Source organism: Colossoma macropomum, unplaced genomic scaffold (genome assembly GCF_904425465.1).
Source record: "Colossoma macropomum unplaced genomic scaffold, Colossoma_macropomum, whole genome shotgun sequence".
Lineage (NCBI taxonomy): Eukaryota > Metazoa > Chordata > Actinopteri > Characiformes > Serrasalmidae > Colossoma > Colossoma macropomum.
The window spans coordinates 6,724,380-6,750,857 of NW_023494810.1; the positions used below are offsets into that span (position 1 = coordinate 6,724,380).

The window sequence follows — 26,478 nt, forward strand, 5'->3', positions numbered from 1 at the left end:
TATTTTTTAAAATTCTGAAAGAAAAATGTTTATTTTGGGAAAGAGTGGATCATTTCTTTAAATCATAAAAAGATATCTGAAAACTATATGGCTGTTTCCCAACTGGAATCATCCTTCAAGTCAACCTGAAATCAAAATGGATCTTTTTTTTACCTTAAAGTTCATGTCCTTGGTTATGTTAACCGTATTCTTCATCTCATTCTTGTTTCTCCATAATCTTTGATCAAAATGTAATGACTTTTGCCTGCCTCAAAACATTTTGTGACGTTTGATTACATTACCATGCACCACCTTACCACGCAATATGACACGTTAAGGAAGGAAAATGTGCTCTGCTTTTTGATTCATCTTGATTTTCATGTTTTTTGGGGGAAAATTCAGCAGTTCCTTTTAAAACAGTTAATAGCATTTACAAATCATAAATATTAAATCCTAAATTTCTTAAATTAAATATTCAATAAAATTTCAGGACTGAAAAGAAGGTATCTTCGTGCAGTTTGCATTACCTTCTGTACACGTCAGCCCAATCCAGCCATTCAGACACGTGCAGCGTCCATTGCGGCTGTCGCAGTCTGCTCCGTTCTCACACTCGCAGCTCAGGGCGCAGTCCGGCCCGTACTGGTTCACACTGCAGTCTGTCACGTACATGCAGCAAAAAAGACAAACAAGAGAAAAAATAGATGAAAATACTAAATAGACCAACATGGCATTCTCGCTCTGAGGGGTGAGTATATGGACTTACCACTGTCACACCTGATCCCGGTCTTTCCTGAAGAACACAGACACATTCCACTCACTGGATCACACGGCGTGCTCTCCTCACAGTCACATGACTGAGAACAGTTCTGACCAAAAGTGCCTTGTTCACATTCTGAAAAGAGATCGTTGTGTTACTTGCGGATGGGTGTAACGCACAGCATGACAATATTTATCATTATTGTGAAAGAACACATTACATCATGTCACAGTACGCTTTATCGTCAGCACTTATCGCTGTTGTCGGAACAAAACCTCATATCTCCAAAATAGTAACTTTACAGGAGAAGGAAAAACATACTTTTAATGTAAGTCAATGGAACCAGACCTTTTTCCAAGTCATTTTGGGCCGTTTCTTTTGGTCCATTCATCATGAAATTGGACCAACTGCATGTTTCATTACGAAGAGCATAAATAGCCCTGTTTAAAAGATTTATTCCATTGCAGTATGTGAAATTTTACATTTTTTTTATCTGTTCCTACTTATAAAACCTCAGAAACCTCAACATATTTTGCTGCGTATCATGTATCGAGAACATTTGTAAATATTGTGGTATTACATTTTTTCCATATTGCCAACCCCGAAAAGCCTTTTTAATCTTTGCCACATACTACCTTACGAACACTTACAGCTGTTTCTTTAAAGTGACTGGTAATAAACCTAATTTGCAGTTTTCCCTTAGGTCAAATGTATTCGATCAGCCAAGACATGCTTGGTTTAGTTTTGCACTGGCTCTCGGTGGCCAATGTGTCCGTACCTCAAGCCCTTTGAGCTTCAAGTACCGCCCAGCTTGACTCACCATCCTTCAGGACACGTTGAAGACAAGCATCAAGACTCTTATCTATCCTGGCACCCAGGTGATGGAATGAACTCCCACTGGTTGTCTGAACTGCCTGAAGATGTCTCATCTCTTTATGAAGCATTTAAATGAACACTAATCTAGTGGTTACGTCTCAATTCTATGTTTTGTATCTTTCTTGGTATCAGCACTCTTGTTTCTGGCTGTCTCTTCGCTCAAGGATACTTTACAATTTAGGGAATGCTAAATGACATAATAAGGGGGGAAAAATCAGGTTTTAAGACAGCTGCTACAACTGATTTTAGCTCTTCAACCTACTTTTGTCCATTCTTATGAATAACAGTATCTCATTCACTGAACAGGTGAGACTAATGCATGTTGACTGTGTGTTGATGCTAATTGGTGGGTTATAAGCTTCCATTACTTGTTAGCTACATTGTATCTCTAGTGCAAAACTGAGGAAGCAAATATTAGACACTGAACATGCCTCGGCTGATCTACATTTGATGGTTAGTGAAAATTATATTTTGCTGAAACAGCAGTTTAAAGGCGTGGGGTTAAACGTGTAGAGGTCTGACCTCTCTCGCAGCGTAGTCCCCTGTATCCTGCAGGGCAGATACACTGGCCAGTGCTCGGGTGGCAGGGAGCTCCATTCACACAGTCGCAGTGCTGCTGACACTGAAGTCCGTATAGACCTGCAGGACAAACTAAAACACGAGAACAGAACTTTCAGAAGAGAAACGAAGGAAAAACTACTGTGAAGGCAGATGATTAACATCACGCCTGAGGGTTGGAAATGTGTGTGTGACAGAGAGACACACCATGCTCACAGCGATGTCCATAGTAGCCTGGTCCACACTGGCAGCTTCCTGTCACTCTGTCACAAGTACTGTTGTGCTGACACATACATTCCAGCACACAGTTCGGACCATAGCGTCCCTCAGGGCACTCTGCCATACAAACACACACAGAGAAGCACACGGGTTACAAACAGTTACACCAGCAGCATCCCTCTCATAAAATAACCCAACACCCTCCCCAAGTTCAGCAAAAAGTTGGGAAGTGGAATAAACCTAGTAGCTTTGGTCATTCAGTATGCACTATATATATATATATATATATATATATATATATATATATATATACACACACTAAATTATTTTACCTATTTGTTTAATGATTTGTTTTTAAGACTATAAGACTATAGTTTAATGTTTTGTTTTGCATATTATTTCTCTAATAAAGATGATGTTAATCATAATATAGTGTTGATATGTCTTGTGTGTGTAAAACACTCTCCCAACAACGTTTGTAGATATGAAGGGTTCTTTTATAGAGGTTTCTAAGAAAAGAAGTAGGGATGTGCTGATATGAGAATTGTGAGCAGGTAGCTGATATTTTTCATGTGCTAGCAGTCATGTGCAAAACTTTGGGTACCCCTACTCAAAATACATTTTGTTGATTTTCTAAGTGAGAATCACCAAACTCTACAGAAAACACAATACTGCACATTTTAATGCACAATTTCTGTGCGTTTGTTGAATTTATCATATATATGTTTAATAAAAGTGTGCACAAGTTATGGCATATTTTACATTTTAAATTTATATTTTAAATGCTTATTTTCCCTAAGAAAAACAATCGCATATCAGTGTTCTTCCTGATGCTGATTCATAATCATTTCTAAAATTTGGCACTAGAACTTGGATAAGAATTCCAGAGTAACATTTATTTCTTTAGAGCTACATTTGCAGTAAAATTAATGAAGTGCAGATATTTTAGCATCGCCTAAACGACAAAAAAAATATCAGTTGAGATATCAGCCATATATCTAAACATCTGTCAGGTGTCAATATTTTTCTTTTTAAGCAAAGGTATGCCGGTACCTACATGATTCCAGTATCACTGTACATCCCTAAAAAGAAGCCCAGCACTCAACACAGCCTGATTTCAGCAGCTCAAGTAGACCTTGTTCTCAGATGTTTTTGGAACAATTTGTAAGGTTCAATGCAAAACAATGAACAAATAATAACAACAACAATGGCTCACCTTTCTCACAGTGGAGTCCAGTGAAGCCCAGTCCACATGTGCAGTTCCCAGAGACAGAGTCACACAGGCCCTTGCTACTGCAGTTACAGCGCTGAGAACAATCCGCACCAAACCAGCCTGGAGCACAGCCTGCGTACACACACAAATACATTATACAGTTACAGCACACAGTAGGCTGTAGCACATGCTCTGTTTAAGGTTTGTTTTTGTCGTCTGTTTATCCCTGACATTCAACCAACCTTGTCCACAGTCTTCTCCTTTGTGCCCAGGGGTGCACACGCATCTCCCCGTCACTGGGTCAGTCCTTGCCCCGTCACCACAGAGTGCCACGCGGGCACAGTCCTGCCCGTAGCGGCCGGTTGGGCAGGCTGCAGAAAAAAGAAAAAGTGAGATGGGTACATTTATCTGTAGTGCACTGCCAAACATCAGACATACATAGCTGCTGTCATTTTTTATGTTTTTTTTTCAGTTTTTGACATAATTTGAAAACACCTGTTGCTCTTTACATTGTGTGTAAATTTTATGATGAATAAACCAAAAGTAATGGCACAAAATTACTTGAGTCTGGTTCCATTGACTTACATTAAAAATAAAGTGTTTTTTCTTTCTCCTCTTTCCTTAGTATTTTGGATATACTAAGTTTATATATACATATATTTTGCTACACGGAAGAAAACCTCACATCCCAAAAATAGTAACTTTACAGGAGAAGGAAAAAACCTACTTTACTTTTAATGTAAGTCAATGGAACCAGACCTTTTTTCCAAGTCATTTTGGGCTGTTTCTTTTGGTCCATTCATCATAAAATTTACATACAATATAAAGGGTAATAGGTATTTTCAAATTATGTCAAAAACTGAAAATATATATACATATATAAATATATATATATATATATATATATATATATATATATATATATATATATAGGATCAGGTCTCAGCAGAAGATGAAAATTATAGCACAAAAGGAAGAATATTGCATCACTGGAACAACACTGTGCAGATATTCTACTTCCTTTCTCTGATAGCAGTTTCTGTCTTGTTCTATACTCCATGGAAACTTCCAGGTGAAAACTTCCAGGTGAAAACCACACCTTACTTCAGAGTCTGCAATTCACTGCATTTTAAAACATCCTGCTAGGTGGACACTTTTAAAAGGACTTACTGATGTTGCACTGAGCACCTATAAACCCTGGAGGGCATTCACAGGTGCCTGTGGTGGCCTGACATACCCCACCATTCAGACACTGGCACTGCCTCTCACAGTCAGGACCATAGCGTCCCCTCTCGCACTCTGGAAAATAAGCACACACAACAAAAACTTATCATTACACTTCGTTTCATATAGGAAAAAAACATGTTCATACTTAATCTACAAGAATCTGATGCAATGTCAAGCACTCAATACAATGTTAAAAATGGGTTTTTACTGAGATTGCACTTTGGTCCTCTGTATCCTGGAGCGCAGTAGCACTCTCCTGACACCGGGTGGCACAACTGATTCCTCTCAGAGCACTGGCACACCTGATTGCAGTTGAGTCCGTAGGTGCCAGGCAGACAGGCTAGACATAAAAATGTGTAAAATCAGAATTAAAAGACTACAAAGACTCAATAATGTCCTTCTACTATAGTATATTAACCCAGTACAAAGTCACCTCCAGCTCCCTTTGTCAGAATCACTCAAGTACTCACTCAGTTCACAGCCGTTTCCAGTGTACCCGGGTGGACAGCCACACTCTCCGGTAACATGGTGACAGGAAGTGCCCTGTGGGCAGATGCACAGCTCAGCACAGTCCTTACCATATGTGCCAGGCAGACAGGCTGATGGAAAAGAGAAAATCAGAATATAACCATTTAAGATCTCTTCAAAAATTACATCATTACAAAATGCAAAACAAAGTGAGTGATTTAATAAGAGTTTTCTAAGAGTTCATACTGGGTCAAGCCTGTTCAGTAATAAATCATTATCATAGATCATTATATAGATTCTGTGTTAACTCTGCCAACACAAAGGCACGAAAGCCTTGAGAGTTCCACACTTTCACTCTCGTAACTACATAACTTACATATCAGTTTTATAGTAGCTACCATAACATTCATAGGAACTACTTCAACACTGGGATTTAAGAAAAAGAACTACATAATAAACCTGGAAATTTAAGGGCTTAATAGTTGTGAAACATCAGAGGTGAATGAGCACAGATTTGTAGTAGATCTAATGCTGGGCTGCATATGAAGCTGATGAACGGATGAGCTGACCTTTATCGCAGTGATCTCCTCTCCAACCAGGAGGACACAAGCAGGTTCCTGTAACATGGTGACAGGGAGCGCCGTGCTCACACCGACACTGCTCTTCACAGCCCAGCCCGAAACGCCCAGACACACAGGCTAATAAGACACACAAAGTCAGACAGCTGCATAAGATAAAATGTATAATGTATATATTTCTATATCCTTTGGTAAAAAAAAACAGTTACATGGTTTACCCCAAAAGTAGTCAACCAAGACATGTTTGGAGGCCGAAGTTTCACACTGGATCTAAGAGGCTAATGTAGCTGAACAGTCATTCAAACTGTATGCATAAATCATCACACAGCCTCATGCTGAGGTGTAATCTTAAATAGACTTGCTCATGTAGTTTCTAACACTGCACAACACTATTATTAAAATGGATTAACAAAATTCAGGCTTAAGACGGCTGCTATTGTTTTCAGCTACACAACATCCACTGTTATAAGACAGCAGTATGTCATACAGTACTCTACTGAGTGGCAATAGGCTTTCCTTTCCATTTTCAGCTACATTATCCTCATATTTCCAATGCAAAACAAAAGATAATAAAGTTTGAAATGGCAAAAATGTTTTGGCTGACATACTGGAGCAAGGTGGAAATTGTGTAAATTATATTTTTGCTAGACTTTACCATACTTCACCTGGTTATGTGCCATAACCTAACACTTCAGCAAAAATCCTTACTACATTCATTCCTTTGTTCAACAGAGCAGAATCGGAATGTTTTAGGAACCAATCCCTTTGTGGCATATGTACGGTGCCAGAGGGATGATGTTTTCATGCTTCTTATAGCAGAGCGATAGTAGACCTTAAAAAGAAGCATCCAACTGTAGCTTTAACAAAACATACCTTTTTCACAGTGCTCTCCAGTCCAGCCTGGCCCACAAGCACACTGCCCAGTCTGCCTGTCACACTGGCCTCCATTCTTGCACTCACACTTATGCTGACAGTCTGTCCCAAAACTTCCTGCGGCACACTCTAAAAATACCAAGAAATACATAAAGGGAGAAACAAATCAGTCAGGAAAAAACAGGACTTTCACTTGAGTCCAGGAATCACTATTTCACTTGTAGGACTAACTAGACTATCAGAATCTAGTTAGTGAATAGTTTGGTGAAAAATCAAGTTTACACAATTTATCACTTACTCCAAAAGTAGTCGATCAGCCAAGACATGTGTGATGTCCAGAGTTTGCTTCTTAAGTTTAGAACTGCAGCTATGAGACTAATACTGCTAACAAACACTAAAACTCAATAATCACCCAAACAGACCAAATCGATTTCCATGAAAATACTTCACCAGAGCTTCTCTCAACTCTCACAAACCGCATCCAGGTCTTCATTAAGGTTCGACAGTCAAAGATACTGATTCTAGATCAGCACTCCCACTCTTAAAGTGGTTTGTGAATACAGACTCTGTTGTCTAAAAAGGGCTGCCTGCAAAGTTCAGCTACACAGTGAAGTTTTGTTGTGTAGTCATATTGTGCCCTAAACCACATCAAAAAGTTTGCATGACCTTAACAAAGAGCTGGATGCTGTTAAGTGGGTTGAGAGATGTTTTGGTGACATATTTTTATGGAAATTATTTGGGCTATTTGGGTGACTGATGAGTTTTAGTCTTTGTTAGCAATGTTAGCCTCATAACTCGAGTTCTAAACTAAAGAAGTGAAATTAGATTTCCCACCAAACTATTCTGTTTTCAGGCTTAACTTGACCAGCCAAACATAATAACTGGCACAAAAGCTGTATTACCCAAAGCCTGACCACGAGTCGATGTCTAATTAAAGTCTCACATGTTTGGCAAGGTGAGATGAACTTGTGAGATTGGGAATTTCCTGTAGTGTGGGCTTCGTTAGGCTGTTCTTGCTGAAACGTTAATAAATTTACACCCTGGAGTTTTAGAGCGGAGCGTTATGAGGTGAGTGGGTAGGAAAGAAGAAGTTTTACGGGGCAGACAGCTTGAGGAGGTCTAGAAGACTGTCTGTGGTCACAACTGCTGCTGAATGTCTGCCACAGGAGCTAACAAGCTGCCAAAGACCAGCAGGAGACAAAACAAATGATGTCAGGACCGAAAGCTATGGTTGCTAATTTGCTTCCTGAGTATGGGGCAGCAGCGCTGACCACAGCGGATTCCCACGTTGAATGCTATAAGGTTATGTTTTCCCAAAGCCAGTCAGGTCTAAGTTTCATATGACATTTACAGTAGCTCTGTGTTCTGTGTTCTGTTTAATTTTGTTATTTGTCTGACTGGACGTGACAGCACTGTATTTATTCAAATTTTAGACCACAGATAAGCGAGAGCAGCATATCCCAGACCACGGGATAGCGCCAGACCACCTGAATTGGTGGAATGTCTTCATAGAAACTTGAGCAAATAAATATGGAAAGTCTACACCAGAATCATTTCATCACACTCAAATTTAACTGAAGTATTAAGGGTAACATTCTAATAATGTAATGTTACCAAGAGATACTTAGGTGAGAGAGATAGACACACACTGATGAAACTTTGATGCTTAAATCACATTTAAGATGCTACACTCACACATTTTCTTATGGGTTTTAAGATATTTAGAGTAATGTGGGAGAAGAAATCTTACTATGTAAATTTGCTTACCCCACTGGTAGATTTTTATTTTTATTTTTTGCAAAACAAATTAACCAACCTCAAAACACAACAGTAAACTGGTTACAGTACCTCAGTCTGAGTGAATACAAAAACAGAGACCTTCTGCTTGAAGAGGCAATATGTGCCAACTGACCACCTCTTATACTGCCTATATGTGAGCGAAACTTAAGAACATTCACATGAGGTTATCAAATATCTTAACTACTTTGATTTTTTTTTATTTGCTGTTGTGTTTTGTGTAGGTTCCGCTACACCTTTCTCACTTTGAAACTCACCCAGTTCACAGGCTGCTCCTGTCCATCCGCTGGGGCATGAACAGCGGCCGCTGATGTGGCCGCATGACCCACCGTTCTGGCACAGGCACTGCTGTCTGCAGTCCACTCCAAATAAACCCTCCGGGCATTCTGTGAGAGTACAAGCCAAAATGACTGCAACCTTTTAACAATTTCTTTGATACACAAGAGACTGCCTGCCTCAAATGCACACACTATTTAGTGCTGTACACTCACATTGCTGAAACCCATTACTCACTTTGGGAGCAATTTAGTCCTGTCCACCCCGCTGTACATACACACTGACCAGTAGCTGCATGGCAGCTCACACTGTTCAGGCAAGCACAGGCCTGGGAACAGTCATCACCATAGAAACCGACAGGACAGGCTGTGGAGAGATAACAAAAATACCTCACTTTAACAATGAAGAAAAGTTAGTGGAAAAAGCATGCAAATAATATACAATTTGGATAGTTTTTAGCAACATTACCCATGAGTAAGGCCATTTTAAAAGGTGCTGGGTGTAAGGGTAAGTATTAATGCTAACTAGTTCCTAAATGTATTAATTCATTAAGTTGGCATGAAAAGTTGGCTTACTGTTCTTCAGAAGGTGGCAGTAGATTTAAGGTAGCACTGAATTTAAGGTGGTGGTGAACTTAAGGTGGCAGTGCATTTAAGGTAGCAACGAAATTTGAATGAACTTGAATAGCAACTGCCTAACAGCATCTAAGCCACACTTTAACAAAGACTGTCTCTTTTTTTACATTTTAACGTAATAAACTGGCTTTTTCAAGCCAACTTAAAGCTCATTCACAAACTTTCCCTTTCTGGTTAGTACTGCTCTTTTAACCCTCACATGTCACCCAAGACATGTATGCCTTAAAACATTATTTCTTATATTTAAATTTTATTATTTCTCACTCTGAGCTCCTGGAACAAGCAAAGAAATTCTGTAGGTAGAAGAGGTAATATTTAATTATGATTGGAATTTAATGAAGTTACTGCTGTGTGTAGTCTTGTTTTGCTGAAAGAAAAAATATCCTTTACATTCTTGCCATGCTTCTGTCATTTATTCCCATCAATATGAATAGAAAATAATTGGACATGCAGACTAAAACCTGTCAAATGTGTACCAGTATGTACACTGAAGGTAAATGTAATTCATTATGTAACTATTTATTATGTAATTAAAGTAACACCTTTGGCAATAACCTAGTAGACTTCAAAGGATTATGGTCATTCTTGGAGTCAGAGCAGAACCGTGTGCTTACTCTGGTTGCAGTTTGGACCCAGCCAGCCTGCCGGACAAGTGCATTCTCCAGAGAGGTGATTACAGCGTCCGCCATTCAGACATGCACACTTCTGCTGGCAGTCCAGCCCATAGAAACCCTGTGGACAGGCTGACAGAACATACAGGCACAACACAAGGACAAAACATTGTTAATGATCTTTCAGTTTCCGGGGTTATTTGGTATTAGATTACAGTTTACATGTAGGTTAAGCTTGAACTGACTCACGTTTTTCACAGAATGTTCCAGTCCAGCCCACCTTACAGGTACAGGCTCCGCTCACGTGGTCACATAATGCTTCATTGTCACATTGGCAGTGATGCCGACAGCCCGGTCCAAAAAAGCCAGCAGGGCATTCTGGGACAGAGAAAAAGATGAGTCAGAAGTTAGATGAGATTAGATGTTTCGGGTCAGGGCTGCACACGTGTTCTACACAAAGACAGCACTGCTGTGGGTAATCTGAATCCAAATTAATACCAGCATCCCTGAACATCTGCAGTATTCAAACTAAATCAAAATCCAATTCATTATCTCTTCTTTTTATAATACATGCTTGAGGTAGTTTTGATAAACTGATCATGTCCTTCTGTTCCTTATTCTGGTATTAGTAGAAAAGACTTTGAACAGCTGCTACTTTAAGAGACCAGGTGATGACGTGCATCTTTTATTTACTAAGCGAGGAGGTTAAACTAGCCATTCGTCTCACAACAGCACAAACCAGCGGGACAGTCAGCAGCCTCGGTATTTTACAGAACTGAAATGTTGGAGTGAAAAATACCTGTATCTCTGCATTCCAACTAATTTTACTTTTCGGGTATCAGCAAGAGTTAGTGAACTGATCTCGTTACCCGCGAGGAAGGAAAACAACAAAAAGCAGCCAAAATAAAAGGCACTTTAACTGAAATGAACATAGAGTTGGCTTTCTCTGTAGCAGCACAAAATTTTAGCAGCAAGTACAGGAATACATCTGAAAATGTTTCAATATGCAAAAGATCTGATGGAAATTGGTAGAGTTCATGGTGGATGAGTAACACAGGCTGCCTCTTCAGATATGAGCTAAAACTACAAATACAGTTTTAAAACTACAACACTGCTGATGAGGACTTACAGGAGGGGGTTTCAAACCAAAAGTAAAGGCTGAGCCGCATAACTGAAGCATGTTCTACCCTGGCAGTCTATCGACTTTATTACTCTACTTCAATTGTAAACAAAAAAATACAGCTTAACAGATGAGCGTCTTAGTTCTACATTTCCCCAAATCCAAATTCAGTCCATGGCATAGTGACATGGTCGGAAAACGTGCAGCTCCCATGTTTTTCTTAAAAAGAAAAAAAAATCCCCAAAAAACTACCCGCACATCACACGTGACCTACGTGAGAAACATTTGCATAGTATCAAGGCCAAGGCATTAACACTTGTGTGTTGTTGATGTGTGTGTTACTCAGTGGTCTTATTATTGTTTTTTTTAATCAATACAGCCATAACAGTTTATGTAAAAATACCAGATGTTTAAAATATCACAAGTGGTCAGTGCAGCAGCTGTAGCCAGGCAGCAGCCTGTCCATGTTGTCCACCCACACACACACACACACACACACACACACACACATACATAAACACATACACACACAGACACACACACTAACAGCAGGCCATGTTGGAGAAGAACAGAGTGACTTGTATTCCCGCAGGTTCACCCCAACACCACATGTGAACAGTGTGAAGACACTGAAAATGTGTTATTTTATATGTTCTTCACAGAAAATGAGCAACGGCCAAGAAATCTGAGGTTGAAATAATGAAAAATCATCTAATCTAATTCTCTTGGTAAATTTGAAAATGGGTCCCACAGACCTGAACACCACACAAGCGTTAAGATAAAGCCTATGGATTAACAACAGATCAAACCATACACATTTGTGTACATTCGGGATATAGAGTTTAGCTATAGTAGTTATCCTAATAAACACTTGCGCACATTTAGGTAGTTGTTTTGAAGTGGCATAGTGTATTATGCATGATTTCTCTCAAATACAAGCAAAACCATTAAAACATAAAAGCACCATTTCCTTGAACTGTTGGCCGCCTTCCTGTGTGTTTTCTTTAGATGTCAAAATTCTATTCAGACTTAAAACTGAGCATTGGGGAATGTTCATAATAATTATCAATGCTTAAATTATATCAATATAATAAATGTCAAATATATGAAGATACGAAACAAATTATGTGGTGCTAATATTTCTTTCAGCCCTTCTACACAGTATCAAATGTATCAAAGCTCACTGACTTTGCTCACAGCGAACTCCTGTAAAGCCAGGTTCACAGTTACACTGGCCTGTCACAGCATCACAGCTACCATCACTGTTCTTGCAGTCACACACTCTCGCACATTCGGGTCCCCAGTGTCCTGTGGCGCATGCTGTCAGGAGACACACATACACACAAAAAGAAACATTAAAGAACGCTTTCATGCCAAAAAGCTGACGCATCATATTGTTCTTGCAGCAAGTGAATAAATTCCCTTAGGAATGGCTGTGGCTTTACAAAATATGTGCACAGTGTGTCAGAACTTGAGTCATCCTGTCCTAAATTCTGTTAGGGTGATTTCATTGCTAATGTACTGCGATGGTCAGACAGAACGGTGAGTTAACTTTTCCCAAAAACAACTTGGTTATGAGTAAGAGGTAAAAAATTAATACAAAATAAATAATAGCTGTAAGTACTGAGCTGTACGTAACACATGTAATATTGACTACCAAATGTGTCTGCTGTACCTTTCTTGCAGTTGTGTCCAGTCCAGCCTGCAGCGCAGGTGCAGCGGCCAGTTATAGGGTGACATCGGCCACTGTTCTCACACACACACTTCAGCTGGCAGCCCTGGCCGAAACGACCAGTGGGACATACTGGACACACATACACACATATACAATAACATATCATACAAAAAACCCTGTCAGATAAGGATTACACTGGTCTTTCACGTTTCGGGGGCAGTCATAGGCTGGAGGTTAAGGAACCAGCCTTGTGACCGCAAGGTCACTGCTTTGATTCCCTGAGCCGACAGTACGTGACTGAAGCGCCCTTGAGCAAGGCACCTAACCCCCAACTGCTCCCCGGGTGCTGTGGATAGGGCTGCCCACCACACCGGGCAAGTGTGCTCACTGCCCCCTAGTGTGTGTGTTCACTCGTGTGTATGTGATGTTTCACTGCACGGATGGGTTTAATGCGGAGGTGAAATTTCCCCCTTGTGGGACTAATGAGGGTCACTTAATCTTAATCTTTGTCCATTTTAGCCCCCTAGTAGCCATTCCGCCAGAGAAATGGATACTGACTTAGATATTCTGAATTAATTTGATCAAATAAATTATTTCTCCCTCTAACTCTGATTGACTAAGAAACTGTTGTCTCTCTGTGTATGAAATGTTGTGATTCTAAAATGAGCTGCTAACAAGCAATGATGGGCAAAAGGGGAGGAGTGAAAACCACCTGCTGTGAAGTTACATCTCTCCTTAAAGCCGGCCATTCTGATATAAAAAGAACACTGCAGCTTTCTTCATAACAAAAAACTGTGTACAACTGCCACAATAAAAAAGTCGTTCAACACACACACAAAAAACATTCTTACAAAGGCTGACTTGCTTTCTTACCTATGAAGATGAAAATTTAGCTCGCTTCTGGTTTTGTAGATCAGGCACATTTCGATTAAAATGTATTCCAGCAACATTTAAAAAAAACGCATAGCGCAAAAACCGCAGGACCTCTGAATCAGGTGGAAATTACGTTTTATGGCTACTGTGAAAAGAGTACATTGTCCAAGTAGAACACAAATTCCAGGATGACAACTGTAGGGTGTCCGTATGTGACTGATTCAACAGATATGATGAAACACTGGGACAGTTTGACTGACCTCAATCCTAATTCTCAATTTGGGACAGTGGACGAATTGCCGAAATAGACACACGCGAACTCTGGCTGAAACGTGTGTGCAGTGGGCTAAAAAGACAGGAACTCAAGAGAATCTCAAGAGACTGGTGCAATCCTTACATGACAATATTAATACAGTTATTAAAACTTGCACTTGACTATTATTTTTTGTCCATGAAGCTCTTTTTGATGGTTTGTCCAAAAATGTACACAGTTTCCCCCCCAATACCCCGATCGTAGTCAGTCAGCCAAGATGTGGATCAGTCTGGAGTTCCTTAGTTTTTCATGGTGCTATGAGTAGCAAACAAGGAAGCTTATAGCCACCTGAGTGAACTGAATTCTTACTAACATACATCTAAAACTTTATGACATACTGTAATCCAAAAAAAGGATAATAGTATGTTGCACAGCTTAAACTGGAATCTGGAAGCCTGTATTTTACCTTTACCTTAGTCCATTCTTATAGATAACAGTATGTAATACAGAAACCACCAAGGCAACTCTACTTAAACTACTTTGCGGACTGGTTTACTTTTATTTCCGATACATGGTTGTATGTAATTCTATGTTTATGTTTGTTTTTTTAATGTTTTATATATTTATATATATATATATATATATTTATATATGTTTTACCCATGTGGGAATAATCAAAGTTGAACTGAACTAAATTGAACTGAATTAAACTGAACTGAACTGAGACAACAAATCTGTCTTGGCTGATGTACTACACTGGGGTAACTTCATGCCCTTGGAGAAGCCGAGTACAAGATGGAAAAGCAGGGATTACATTGTTGTACTCACAGTTTTGGCAGAGTCTGCCCATGTACCCAGGTAGACATAAGCAGGTGCCGTTGTGTTTATCACATATTGCTCCATTTTCACATGCTGGACATGTTTCCTTACAGTTCACTCCCCAATGCCCTGCAGGACATTCTGAGGAAGAAAGAGAGAGTGACAGAGAGATGTAGTACACACTGATGAGCCAAAACATTTTGGACCAATCAAATAACACTGATTATCTCAGAACAACAGCGCATGTCAAAATCTGGGCTATATTAGATGGTAAGTGAACAGTCAGTTGTTGTAGCCGACATGTTGAATGTGGGAGAAATGAGCAAGCATAGTGATGTAAGCAACACTTGAGACGGGGCAGTTCGTTATGGCCAGATGACATTTAAAACACCTCCAAAACAGCAAGGCTTTTGGGGTGGTCCTGGTCAGAAGTGGTCCAAGGAGGAACAAACCATGAAACGGGGTGATGGGTGCACAAGGCTCATCGATACACAAGTGAAACAATGGTTATCCTGTCTGGTTCATACTGACAGAAGGGTTACTGTCACAGAAACTTTTTATGATGGTTAAAGGAAGAATGCGCCACAACACACACTGCATCACACCCAGCTGTGGATGCTTGTTGCTACGTCAGAGTAACGAACTCCGCTCACTCGCAGCACAGCCAGCAGTTTGTTCTCAAGCTTCTTACACTAAATTCCCAAACTGTCATCACCACTGATCAGCTTTTCAGTCGGCGGCCATGACAGAAGAACACGTACATAACCTGGAATTAGCCAGAAATGAACCGAACACCATTCGCCGAACTTGTAGTCTCACCTTCAGAGTCTGACCAAATCAGACTGAGCCATAAAACTGCCGCAATATCAAGTTTAGCTCAGTTTTGTCTTTTTTTTTTCAATATTAATGTTGTTTTGTTCCAGCCAGTCTGTAAAGCATCTTACAGCCCAATTTGTTTGGCGAATGGTACTGAGTTCATTTCTGGCTGATTCCAGGTTGTTTAGCTGTTCTTCTGTCACAGCTGCCGACTGAAAAGCTGCTCAGTGGTGATGACAGTTTGTGAATTTAGTGTCGTCTCATCTTCAGAGTCTGACCAAATCGGCTGTCGGTCAAATGTGATCTTAAAAGTGTCCATTATCTGTTTGTGCAATATAAGAAGTAAGAACGTTCAAATGGCTTGAGTGTCTCCTACAGCTGTCAAAGTCGTTGCTTTGCAACGGCGTCTCAGCGAAGTGATGCAGTGTTTCTGAAAAAAAATGCTGTTATGGTGAAATAACAGCACAGTTAGAACACTTATCAACCAATCAGCTTGTGTGGCCAGAACTAACTGTTGTATAATGTACATATAACGGCATACATTAAAATCAAGGGTATTAAAAGAGAGTTTGTCCCCCCTTTGCTGCGGTAACAGCCTCTACTCTCCTGAGAAGGCTTTACATGAGATGTGTGAACACTGGAGTGATGTTCTGACTGCATTCAGCATTACTGGTGACTACAGGTGAGGTTGGGTGATTAGTTCCGGATCACAAACACCACTCCAACACATCTCCAAGAACTGGATGGTGCTCTATCTCTTGTTTTTTTTTTTTAATTTTGTCACTATTTTTATTGAAATATAAATATTGCTTTGTTCTATGCAATACAAGCTTACCTTTCTCACACCGGCTCCCCATCACTCCAGCAGGACATTTGCATTTGCCGGTCACTTTGTCACACGGGGCCCCTGAACAGTCACATGACTGAGAGCAGCCAATCCCAAACTCCCCATCTGAACAATCTATAAGAGCAACAACAGACAGCGTTAGACAGACAGCAGCACACAGTACTACATATAAAGTACATATGCAGACCAAAAGGCACTAAACTAACCCTGATCACAGTTTTCCCCCTTCTTGCCAGCTGGACACTGCCGCTGGCATGCCCCAGTCACAGGATCACATGTCGAGCCAGACGGGCAGGAACACTGCTTCTCACAGCCTTGACCATAGAAGCCTCCATCACACTCTACAGACAGAAATCATACCAACATGAACCAAATACCACAGAAACTATTAAAAGGACTGCTTCAATGAAAAACCCTCAAGTTTGCTTCTTTAGTTTTGCATTAGAGTTAAAAGGCTAAAATGACAAGAACTGGAAGTCACCATTAACCCTTTGCCACTACAAAACAATGTTTTTTAGAGAATTGTTCCCTCAGTCAACAGCATCCAAAGACCCAAAGAAAATATGTGATCATATTACACCACAATACATGGCCATCAAAAGTTTGGGGACATCTAGTTGTCTTTTTAAATGTTCCAAATCATGTCTGATTTTCACATAAAGCAACTATGTGCCAATCCTTTGGGTATGTTTAGCTTTAACACTCATCAAAATTCATCAAAGTATCTTCCTTCGTATGAAAAGCTGCTTTTGCTTAATTAATGATATTTGACAGTTCTTTTCCAAACTATTGTTAAAAGCACATACTGAAACAAAAATTGGCCCAAAGGCAGTTAAAAGAGTAACAACACAACCCTGGTTTCAGATAACTCCACCCCATTTCTAGCATTAGCACACTGGAGAAAATGAACTGACCACAGTAATAATTATAGTTTGATTATAGTTTGAAATGAAATGTAAAAAATTCAACAAGACTGTTATTTATATATATATATATATATATATATATATATTTATATATATATATATGAAAAAATGTTATTACTGTTTAAACACTGGAAAGCTTTGAGTGCTGATGAGTGCTGACATCACAACAATAGGATACAATGCATAGCCTTTGGCTTTATTCACAAGGTAGAGCTTTTGTTATTTGTTTTTATTCTTCTGTCCTTCTGTCATGTAGTTTGTATTTGAAAATTAATCCCTATTAATAAGTTATTACAAAAAGAATTCATTAAAAATCCTTTAGAAAAACTAGGTGTCCCCAGACTTTGATGGGTTGTGAAATTAAAACATCTCATTTATTCATCCTGTTCACATTTGTAATATGAAGACTTTTAAGGGCCTCTGGGGAATTCTGACCTTCTTCACATTTGTCGCCCTGGTAACCAGGCTTGCAGATGCAATTGCCGTGTCGACGGTGACATTCTAGTGTGTTTTGCTGCACACACTTACACTCCTCAGAGCAGCCTGGTCCAAACACCCACCTAGGACATGCTGCTCAACACAGAAGCAAAATATTAGTGAAAAAGAAAATATTTAAACCACAAGAAGGAAGTTAAAGAAGTTACAGTTAACTAATCCAGTATCTTACATGCACTGTCAAAATGTCACATACACATACACACACACACACACACACACACACACGCACAATATCTAAGCTGCTTATCTTCCTGTGTAACTCTTTTGTCTCCCTGTCAGAGACTGATGTTAAGAGTGATTGTCAGACTCACGCAGGTGGCAAAATCGCCCGTAGAGTCCCGGGTCACACAGACAGGCTCCATATGTGCGGTGACAGCGGCCGTTGTTGGCACAGTTACATTTCTTATTGCAGTGCTTTCCATACAGGCCCTTTGGACAGCCTGCGGACAACACATACATTCTGTCAACACTCATTCATACTACATTCTTTTCTTCACAGTACATTAGACTTCATATACAATATACGGACAAAAAATACTTTGTTAGCTTACTGGGGTAAAATAAAAAATAAAAACGGTGGCGATTTAACGTTAGGATCGATTACTGAGTGTGCTCATTAATCATGACAGTGTACTCATTTTTATGCCAGTAGAAAGTTTTCAGGCAATTTTCAAACGTAAAAGTCCAAAAAAGCTGCCTGTATTCCACTACTCTGAATAATTCCTCCAGTGAGGTTCATGTATTCAGCGTATTTTTAAAAATAATCAAGCACTGAATTCTTTAAGGTGAAATTGATGGTCATTGTGAGGTCTGACCTTTACTGTAGCTTACAGTACTAAGTATCAGGTAGTTTCAGTGTCATACAGGTTTGTTTAGTCTTTCAGAAGCATTTAGAAGCTTTTGGACTGACCATCCTGGCAGAGGTCTCCACTGACGCCTAGCGGACAGCGACAGCTCCCAGTCACGGGATCACAAACACCTCCGTTCTTACATTTACAGCTGAACGAGCAGTTCTGTCCAAACCAGCCCTCAGGACACGCTGCATCATGGATGTAAGACGCAAAACGGACATAAGACACATCTTCAGCAAAGTTGTTTTCAAACTTATGTATGTGGAATTTTGAGCTGAATTCTTTCTCAGAAGCTCACTCTGGTTGCAGATGATTCCTGTCCATCCGTCTGGGCAGTCACAGCCACTTCTACGGGCATTACACACACCTCCATTTACACAGTCTTCACAACTCAAACTGCAGTCAAAGCCAAAGGAGTCATTCAGACACACTAAAAAAGAGAGAGAGAGAATGTAACATCATTTTTGAGGCGATGAAGTCAAACCAGTACATCACTGCAGGTTCAACACAAGCTAAATAAGGACTGTTTTCCTCCCCTCTTGAGAATGATCAACTCATACATAAAGGTTTTAGCATATCAAATAATTGCAAAACTTTATTCCACACTTCATTTAATGCACAATTTATGTTTATTTTCTAAATTTAACATTTTGGGAAAAAGTGCCCTGTGCAAAAGTTATGGCAAACTGTATATTTTAAACTGCACTAAAGTTTGCAGAACAATGCCAAATATAAGTTTGTTGTGTTGACTTATTTTCAACAAAATGTATAATTTAACCAAGGATGTCTAAACTTTTACATACAACTGTAGGTGAACTGAAGGAAATGCCATAAAAACCACATCTAACCAAATTTCTCAGTCAGTGTGCTCTCCGCTCGCAGCTCGCCAGTGTCCTCGTCGTAGTCATCATAGCGCTCCAGAGGCTCGTACTCCTGTAGGACGGCCAGCTGTGGTCTGGGCCTCTCCACCACTTGACCGCTGTTCAGGGCTTCAACTGCTCCTTCTAGCACTGACAACACACACAAACACATGCAGACTTACAGACTGTTACATACTGCTGACGAAACTGCCCAACAATGCCAAAGATGTAAAGTAGAGATGGCGCGATCCGTTACCAGGCATCGGGCCCATATCAGCAGGATCAGATATTGGAGGAAAAAAGAATGAATCCTATCCAATCCTTTAAGAGATCCATCCTGAAACAGCGCACATTCACACTGTGTTTGTGTGAATGTTTGAGCAGTTTGAGCAGAATAAATGACTTTTAGATGGTCACCTTAAATGAAGTGCTGCATTAAACCGTTTACTAGTGAAAGCTCAGTCACTTTAAAGATGTATTGGATCAGCATCAGTATAGTCTGATACTGCAGGCTTAAATATCAGTATCGGTATCATGTCATCTCCAACACAAAGCACCTCATGAATTATTCAATTAATCTGTCTGTATGCCTGTCAGTCAGTCACTCACTCACATTTGGTAGCCAGCTAGCTATGCATGCAGATATATATATTTCGCTGTTGCTGGAAGAAAACCTCGTATCTCCAAAATGGTAATTTCACAGGAGAAGGAAAAAACCTACTTTACTTTTAATGTAAGTCAATGGAACCAGACTTTTTTCCAAGTTATTTTTGGGCCGTTTCTTTTAGTCCATTCCTCCTGAAATTCACACACAATATAAAGAGCAACAGGCATTTTCAAATTATGTCAAAAACTATAAAACTACAAAAATGGATATACAAGGTTTTCTTCTGAGAGCAGCAATATGTACGTATATATATATATATATATATATATATATATATATATATATATATATATTTCTTTCAGTATATGTACATCTTTGCATTTATTTCATTTATAATTACGATGCACCACATTATTGTTGTAACTCTTCACCTAAGAATTTCAGGCTTTTGCACTTTTACACAAACTGCACATTGTAAAATGCAGGAACAGGATATTCTGTTTACATGGCTGATGGAAATAAGAGGCAAAGACTGCGACATCGTCAAAATACTCCCTATCAGTTTAACCCTAACAACTTATTCAAAAACAACACTTCAAAGCATGCGAAGGGTTAACTACTTCACGACCAGAAAGAAACCGTCAGTAGAAATGTAGATACAGCACGTGATAAGTGAACATGTGAGATTGACAATGATGACATCACACAGCCAAGTCTCCAGTGTAGAATTTACTAGAGCGTTCATTCGTATCCAGCTGGACTTTAATTAGCACTGCGTCAAAGCAAAATACTTCATCCACTGTCCAGCTGGTCCATTTGCTGGCAGGGAGCTAATTCTGACTCACAGATGCAGGAGCGGCGGTCCTCGGCCAGGCGGTGACCCCGTCTGCAGTAACACTGGAAGGATCCAGCGCTGTTCTGGCACGTGTGATCACAGCCTCCGTTCTCAGCCAGACACTCGTCTATATCTGCAATCGCAGTTTAACCCATCAGGCCTCATCATACAGGCACAAAACATTCATTAATATTAATAAATGTTTATGCATTATTATATAGACTCCATGGAAACATATTAGGGGTATAAATCTCTGATTCTGCAACCATCTGATTTTTTAATGATTCTTTAGAAAGCTGTTGTAACGTAGGGTTTGAAGCCTTTACAACTGTAAATAAAATACAAATATATCTTTTAGTGATTTCTGATATTCTTTAAATTAATTCAAAAATCAATGGAATGTGTTTGTGCAGCCGTAAAAATACGTTTTAAAAATATAATATTCTGAGAAATATAAATACCAAGAATACAGACAATAGACAAAAATACAATTTGACACAAAATGAATTTATTATCTCATTCAGAAATTAAAATCTGAGTGTTGTGTCTGAATGCAACACACCGTCACAGCTGCATCCATCAGCGTTGAGCCTGTAGCCAGCAGCACAGTAGCACTCATAGCCCCCTGGGTAGTTTGTGCAGTCCTGTTCACAACAAGAGCTTCCATCCACGCACTCATCTACATCTGACACACAAACACAAAGGATTACAGTTCAGTTCAAAAAGCAATTAACCCAAAAGGAATTCAGTCAGTTCAAGGTTATCAGGCTGTTAGCCGGCTGTACTGCTTTACCAATGCAAGTCTTCAGGTCATCATCGAGCTGGTAGCCCTGATTGCAGCTGCACACCGGGCCGTTGGTGGAGTGCTGACAGTGGTGTGAGCAGCCGCCGTTATTCACCTCACAGCTGTTCACGATCTCCATCTCAATCCCTGTTACACACAGAGGGACACACAACAATACAAGGACCAATAAACTGGTACGCAATGCCTCAAAGTCTCTGTGACAGGGAGAACATGAAAGTTCAGTTCAAAAGTACAGTACTGTGCAAGAGTCAGAGACCACTCTTTACTTATTTAATTTCCAGTCAAACAGTACAATTATACATTTTCAGGAGATATTTCTGAGAGGTTTAGATACAAGATAATCCTGCATAAGGAAGGGGAAAGTCAAAACAAAATAAGTAAAAAAAAAACAAAAAACAGGAGTTTCTAAAACTGGGGTTTAAAAAATGATTGGAAGATACAGAGAAAAAGGGACTCCTAACAACCATGCAAGACCTGGTAGACACCAAAACCGTCCCTATCAGATAAACAGCACTTAAAGCTTTATCTTTAAGAGAGAGGACAAAATCAAGCTGCCTCAGATATGGAAAAAAAATCCACAGGTGTTTGTGTCCATCCTTCCACTGTCAGAATACAAAATCGACATTACTGAGAAAAGGAAATCGACAAAAGAGAAGAACATTTACAGCCTGCTGGTGTTCTCCGAACAATGGACTGTCCATCCCAGACTCTAGACCTCAGCATTATTGAATGTGTGATTAATTGGATCGTAAAAAGCAAAAAATGCAACCAACTTCTAAGACTGAACTTTAGAGATGTGGAAAATTAGCCCTGCAATATTTCTTTAAAACTGAAAGCAAGTCTCCCAAAAAGAATGGAAACTCTTAAAAAGGCAGAGTGAACACACTAAATACTGAAAAAATATAGTAAATTGTTGAGGTTTCTGTGTAATTTTCTGTTTAAAATGGTTTCTCTTTTTTCCTGCACATAATGGCCATTTTGAATGGAAATTAAATATCTGAATAGGTGGTCTGTATGTTTCTCAAAAAAATACCTCTAAAGCAAAATTTGTGCTGTATATAAAATATCTGCAATGCATGAAACACAAAAGCCTGATAAAAAACAGCCATGAAATAAACATATGACACATATACTGTGCAGAATCATAGACTGTAAACTCACGATAGCACTGTTTGCCATCTGCTCCCAGCTCATAGGCAGCGTTACACACACACACAAAGGAACCTCTGGTGTTACGGCAGCCATGGGCGCACTCCGTCTGACCTGCCTGACACTCGTCAATGTCTGACACACACACACAAACACACACACACACACAAACACACACACACAGAAACAGACACACGCGACAATTTAGCTTAGGCAACCGAAATGCCACTAGCAGCTTTAATCATTTAATCATTAATTAATAGAATATCTAATTGTGATTTTTCTGACCAATATTGCGATTTAAATTGTGATTATATAAAATAAATTGAGGTCCAGGCCAGTTTTTGGCCAAGAGGACTAGCACATCCACTTTTTCTGGCTTGAAGCTTGATGGCTAAACATAGTGTGTCAGTTAGTTGCGGTTGTGATGTCACTGCATGGGTGTTTGGCTGCATCTGATTGGTCTAATTCATCTATAGGCAGTTCACAAGCTTAGTGTTATTAGGTTAAATATCCCCTCTTAAAATGTAAGACAACATGTATGCTATACAAACTGTAGCTCTTGCGATTTAAAAACTACACTCTGTCAAACTGAAATTTCAATATTTTAAACAATTAATTTTTAACCCTATAAATTAAATGAATGGTTGTGAGCTCAGAGATTACACCACTACAGCTACACAGGCACTGATCTAACTTTTTCTTTCCCGAATCCCATTCCGAACTCATTCAACTACCGATCTGTTGCCAGTGCTTTAAGACACTCATGTTTCACAGAAAGTTCAAAGTACATATACATAGTAAACATAAATAAAACAGTAAAAGCTATTATACTGTACTAGAAGGTTAATAAAACTGTACTGTTATAATTTTATAATAACCGCATCTAAGAAACGGTATGAAGTGTAAACCGATCACAACTAAACAATATCCAATTTGTTTAAGTATCACTGCTGATATCGATCGGGTCAGTGCATCACCACACATAGCAGTCCTAAACTTGCATCATACCACTACCACCAGTGCCACTCCCTTTACCTTCACAGGTTTTGCCGTCCTCAGCCAATGTGTAGCCCGGACCGCAGTCACAGTGGGCCTTCCCTCCATCACTGCGACAAACCTGAGAACAGCCTCCATTCCTGACAGCACACGGGTCAGCCACTGGAGAGAAGAAAACACAGAGAATGTTAGCAAAAACCCATATGAAGAATATCCAGAGGGACTGGACAATAAATATGCATTCAGATGAGCTATGCATTAAAGCACAGGTCAGCGCTTTTCAGCTGTGAATTAGACATACAATGAAACTAGATCAGATGTATGCTTAACATGACTTACAAGCTGAAAATATGTCAATATTAATTCCCACTGCATTGTGAGGCAACGAGGTCTGTATATGCCAAATAAGTAGAAATGTGTGACATTTAAATTAAGTGCACAATCAATATTTTAACCTGTGTGTGGTGTTGGGGTCTGTGGGACCCATTTTCAAGGTTTACCAAAAGAACAAATGATGCGATTTATAATTATTTCAACCTCAGATTCTTTGGCCTTTGCTCATTTTCTGTGAAGAACATATAAAATAACACATTTTCAGTGTCTTCACACTGTTCACCCCCTACACACTTATAAGTGTGGAGGTGCTGTGTCCCTTCACTCTGTTCTCCTCCTACATGGCCTGCTGTTAGTGTGTGTGTGTGTGTGTGTGTGTGTCTGTGTGTATGTGTTTATGTATGTGTGAGGGTAGACCACATGGACAGGCTGCTGACTGGCTACAGCTGCTAAAGAAGAACCCTACGCTGGACACTTTAAACATTTGGTAAGTTTTACATAAATTGTTACGGCTGTATTGATTTAAAAAACAATAATGTGGTGGGTCCACCAGACTGAGTAACAAACACATCAGCACCACACAGGGATTAAGGGTATCAAGATTTGACATTAGAGTTGGATTTTGTGCTTTACAAAAAAGATCTTATATTTGCTTCCTAGTGCCTCTCAGACCAAATATCTTCTGTTGTAAAATTTCTTACTAGCCTTGATATTGTAAGAAGACATTACCATATTCTCTGTTGCTGAGTTTGGTTCTATACTGACTGGGCACTACAGTATTAAAATGTGAGTTAGGAGAACTTTGGACCTCAAAAAAATGCTGTGAAATCAGTTACCTTAACATTTTAAGTCAACTGGACAGTAATTTTTTGACAGTGAAGGAAATGCATCAAAACTATTTTCTGTGATAATCGATTGTACAATTCAGATACAGGGTAAAGGGAAAAGACTGGAAAATGCTAGAGTATTCCTCCAAGTTTCACTCATGAACGCTGCGCATTCCCCCATTTGAATTACAATAACAGAGCAGCAGCACACTGAAATGAAACTCAGTCTAACACAACATATTCTCATTCCTTATTTGCTCATAGCACAGGCATTTCTCATATTACAGTCATTATACTGGCAGTTCACAAATCAAAACTGAGCAGGCTGTGTTTGACTCCTGCTATCACAGAACACAATAATGTCAGCTTCTGTAAGTGTGAGGTGACATGCTGATGGGAATTTATAACGTCAGTGGTGAGGACATGGCCTTGAGAGCGGACACTCACAGGTGCAGTGCTTGCCGTCCTCGGCAAGTGTGTAGTTGGGTCGACAGCGGCACTGGAAGTGAGCTGCTGTCTGCTGGACACAATAGTGCTCACATCCTCCATTACCAACACTGCAGGAGTGGACAGCTACAAACATACATACTGAGTGGTCAGTTTATTAGGTACACTTTGTATCTACGTTCATTTTATCAGAAACAACTACCGTATACAGCGAGTGCACTCTGTAATTTCACAACTGTTGCTGAACAATTTATCAGTCATGCTGCAGGATTCTTGATTATAATAAGAACATTACACACACACACACACACATATATATATATATATATATATGTGTGTGTGTGTGTTTATTTATATACATATACAGCTACATAATTTAAATAATAAATAAACTACTAACAAAAGAAATCATGTTTGTAAAACACCCCAAACAGAAACCAAATGCTCAACCTGAGCTCTGACCTGCAAATCAACCAGTGAAAGTTTCTGTAAGACACAACGGGAAACCTGACTTCCCCTCAAATTTCATCATAGTACAGCACTGGAATGGTTAACACTGCATCTGTATTGCTTGTAACTCACACAACACATTTAAATACTCACACAAAGTATTTAAAATTAATGGACTGTATTGCTTTACAATGCAGATGAAATTTGAATAGGGCCTAACTTATCCCCACATCCAATCAGTTATAAAAACTGCCACTGGCATACATTTCAGTCACTACTATTGAGAGAAGGCAATAGAAGACCATTGCCCCGCCCACACCCATCTTATTACTGATGTACTGGCTGTGTGTTTGGGCCTAACACGGAACTGATTATCCAGTTCACTCTGAACTACTGACTGGGTTCAGTAATAGCAGAAAAA

At 39.5% G+C, this 26,478-nt stretch overlaps 1 protein-coding gene across 1 annotated transcript in view; it reads right to left on the bottom strand.

Moving 5' to 3' along the window:
- megf6b (multiple EGF-like-domains 6b) overlaps positions 1–26,478 on the bottom strand; it is a 109,297-nt gene that overhangs the window by 582 nt on the left and 82,237 nt on the right. The window contains exons 7-37 of the mRNA XM_036559972.1: positions 25,608–25,733; positions 24,040–24,162; positions 23,014–23,136; positions 21,841–21,978; positions 21,610–21,732; positions 21,058–21,180; positions 19,594–19,755; positions 19,044–19,175; positions 18,805–18,933; positions 18,206–18,334; positions 17,832–17,966; positions 16,677–16,811; positions 16,459–16,584; positions 14,817–14,948; positions 12,863–12,991; positions 12,376–12,507; positions 10,317–10,445; positions 10,071–10,199; positions 9,059–9,187; positions 8,803–8,931; positions 6,749–6,877; positions 5,867–5,995; positions 5,300–5,428; positions 5,038–5,169; positions 4,773–4,901; positions 3,845–3,973; positions 3,606–3,734; positions 2,378–2,506; positions 2,135–2,263; positions 743–871; positions 507–635 (exon numbers count right to left, since the gene is read on the bottom strand). Coding sequence (XP_036415865.1) covers positions 507–635; positions 743–871; positions 2,135–2,263; positions 2,378–2,506; positions 3,606–3,734; positions 3,845–3,973; positions 4,773–4,901; positions 5,038–5,169; positions 5,300–5,428; positions 5,867–5,995; positions 6,749–6,877; positions 8,803–8,931; positions 9,059–9,187; positions 10,071–10,199; positions 10,317–10,445; positions 12,376–12,507; positions 12,863–12,991; positions 14,817–14,948; positions 16,459–16,584; positions 16,677–16,811; positions 17,832–17,966; positions 18,206–18,334; positions 18,805–18,933; positions 19,044–19,175; positions 19,594–19,755; positions 21,058–21,180; positions 21,610–21,732; positions 21,841–21,978; positions 23,014–23,136; positions 24,040–24,162; positions 25,608–25,733 — 4,035 coding nt within the window. The remainder of the gene's footprint in view (positions 1–506; positions 636–742; positions 872–2,134; positions 2,264–2,377; positions 2,507–3,605; positions 3,735–3,844; positions 3,974–4,772; positions 4,902–5,037; positions 5,170–5,299; positions 5,429–5,866; positions 5,996–6,748; positions 6,878–8,802; positions 8,932–9,058; positions 9,188–10,070; positions 10,200–10,316; positions 10,446–12,375; positions 12,508–12,862; positions 12,992–14,816; positions 14,949–16,458; positions 16,585–16,676; positions 16,812–17,831; positions 17,967–18,205; positions 18,335–18,804; positions 18,934–19,043; positions 19,176–19,593; positions 19,756–21,057; positions 21,181–21,609; positions 21,733–21,840; positions 21,979–23,013; positions 23,137–24,039; positions 24,163–25,607; positions 25,734–26,478) is intronic.